The sequence below is a fragment of the Halyomorpha halys genome, unplaced genomic scaffold (assembly GCF_000696795.3).
Source record: "Halyomorpha halys isolate HHAL.00 unplaced genomic scaffold, Hhal_1.1 Scaffold631.1, whole genome shotgun sequence".
Lineage (NCBI taxonomy): Eukaryota > Metazoa > Arthropoda > Insecta > Hemiptera > Pentatomidae > Halyomorpha > Halyomorpha halys.
In genome coordinates this window covers 21,939-23,332 of record NW_027109839.1, presented here as the reverse complement: position 1 = coordinate 23,332, position 1,394 = coordinate 21,939, and the positions used below count along the sequence as shown (strand labels likewise).

The following is a 1,394-nucleotide window of genomic DNA, read 5'->3' as shown; positions in this document are numbered from 1 at the left end:
GCTGAACCAAAATGTTACATTTCACAACTGATGACACCCCAAACCCAAGAAACATTCAGTTTTTTATTTTATTTTTTTAATTTCTCATCAGTATGACGAGCCATTATATGCTTTTTCAAATCTCCAGGTCTTGCTGATTTATAATCACAGTGAGGACATTGATGAGACTTTTCACCTGTGTGACGGCCCATTATATGCTTTTTCAAATCTCCAGGTCTTGCTGATTTATAATCACAGTGAGGACACTGTTGAGATTTCTCACCCATGTGTTGGGCCGTTATATGCCTTTTCATACTGAGGACATTGATGAGACTTTTCACCTGTGTGACGGCCCATTATATGCTTTTTCAAATCTCCAGGTCTTGCTGATTTATAATCACAGTGAGGACACTGTTGAGATTTCTCACCCATGTGTTGGGCCGTTATATGCCTTTTCATACTTCTAGATTCTACTGATTTATAATCACAGTGAGGACATTGATGGGACTTCTCACCTGTATGACGAGCAATTATATGCTTTTTCAAATCACCAGATCTAACTGATTTATAATCACAATGTGGACATTGATGAGGCTTCTCACCTGTGTGATGGGCCATTATATGGCTTTTCAAGACTCCAAATGTAACTGATTTATAATCACAATGAGGACATTGATGTGACTTCTCACCTATATGAAGGACCATTATATGTCTTTTCATACTTCTAGATTCTACTGATTTATAATCACAGTGAGGACATTGATGAGACTTCTCACCTGTGTGACGGGCCATTACGTGCTTTTTCATATCTCCAGATGTCACTGATTTATAATCACAATGAAGACACTGATGAGGCTTTTCACCTGTGTGAAGAGCCATTATATGCTTTCTCATATATCCAGATGTCACTGACTTATAATCACAATGAGGACATTGATGAGACTTTTCACCTGTATGACGTGCCATTATATGTCTTTTCAAATATCCAGATTCTACTGATTTATAATCACAGTGAGGACATTGATGGGACTTCTCACCTGTGTGACGGGCCATTATGTGCTTTTTCATATCTCCAGCTGTCACTGACTTATAATCACAATGAAGACACTGATGAGGCTTCTCACCTGTGTGATGAGCCATTATGTGTCTTTTCAAATCTCCAGAGGTTACAGATTTATAATCACAGTCAGGACATTGATGGGACTTCTCACCTGTATGACAGGCCATTATATGTCTTTTCTTACTTTCAGATGTTACTGATTTATAATCACAATGAGGACACTGATGAGGCTTTTCACCTGTGTGATGAGCCATTATGTGTCTTTTCATTCTACCAGATAATGCTGACTTATAATCACAGTCAGGACATTGATGGGACTTCTCACCTGTGTGATGAGCCATTATGTGTCTTTTCA

The 1,394-nt window shown here is 38.4% G+C and overlaps 1 protein-coding gene across 1 annotated transcript in view; it reads right to left on the bottom strand.

Annotated features, from left to right (window-relative positions):
• Positions 1-258: 258 nt before the first annotated feature.
• Positions 259-1,394, bottom strand: part of LOC136795909 (zinc finger protein 26-like) — a 1,767-nt gene continuing 631 nt past the window's right edge. Inside the window, exon 2 of the mRNA XM_067048011.1 lies at positions 259-1,387. Within this exon, the coding sequence (XP_066904112.1) occupies positions 259-1,387 (1,129 nt within the window). The remainder of the gene's footprint in view (positions 1,388-1,394) is intronic.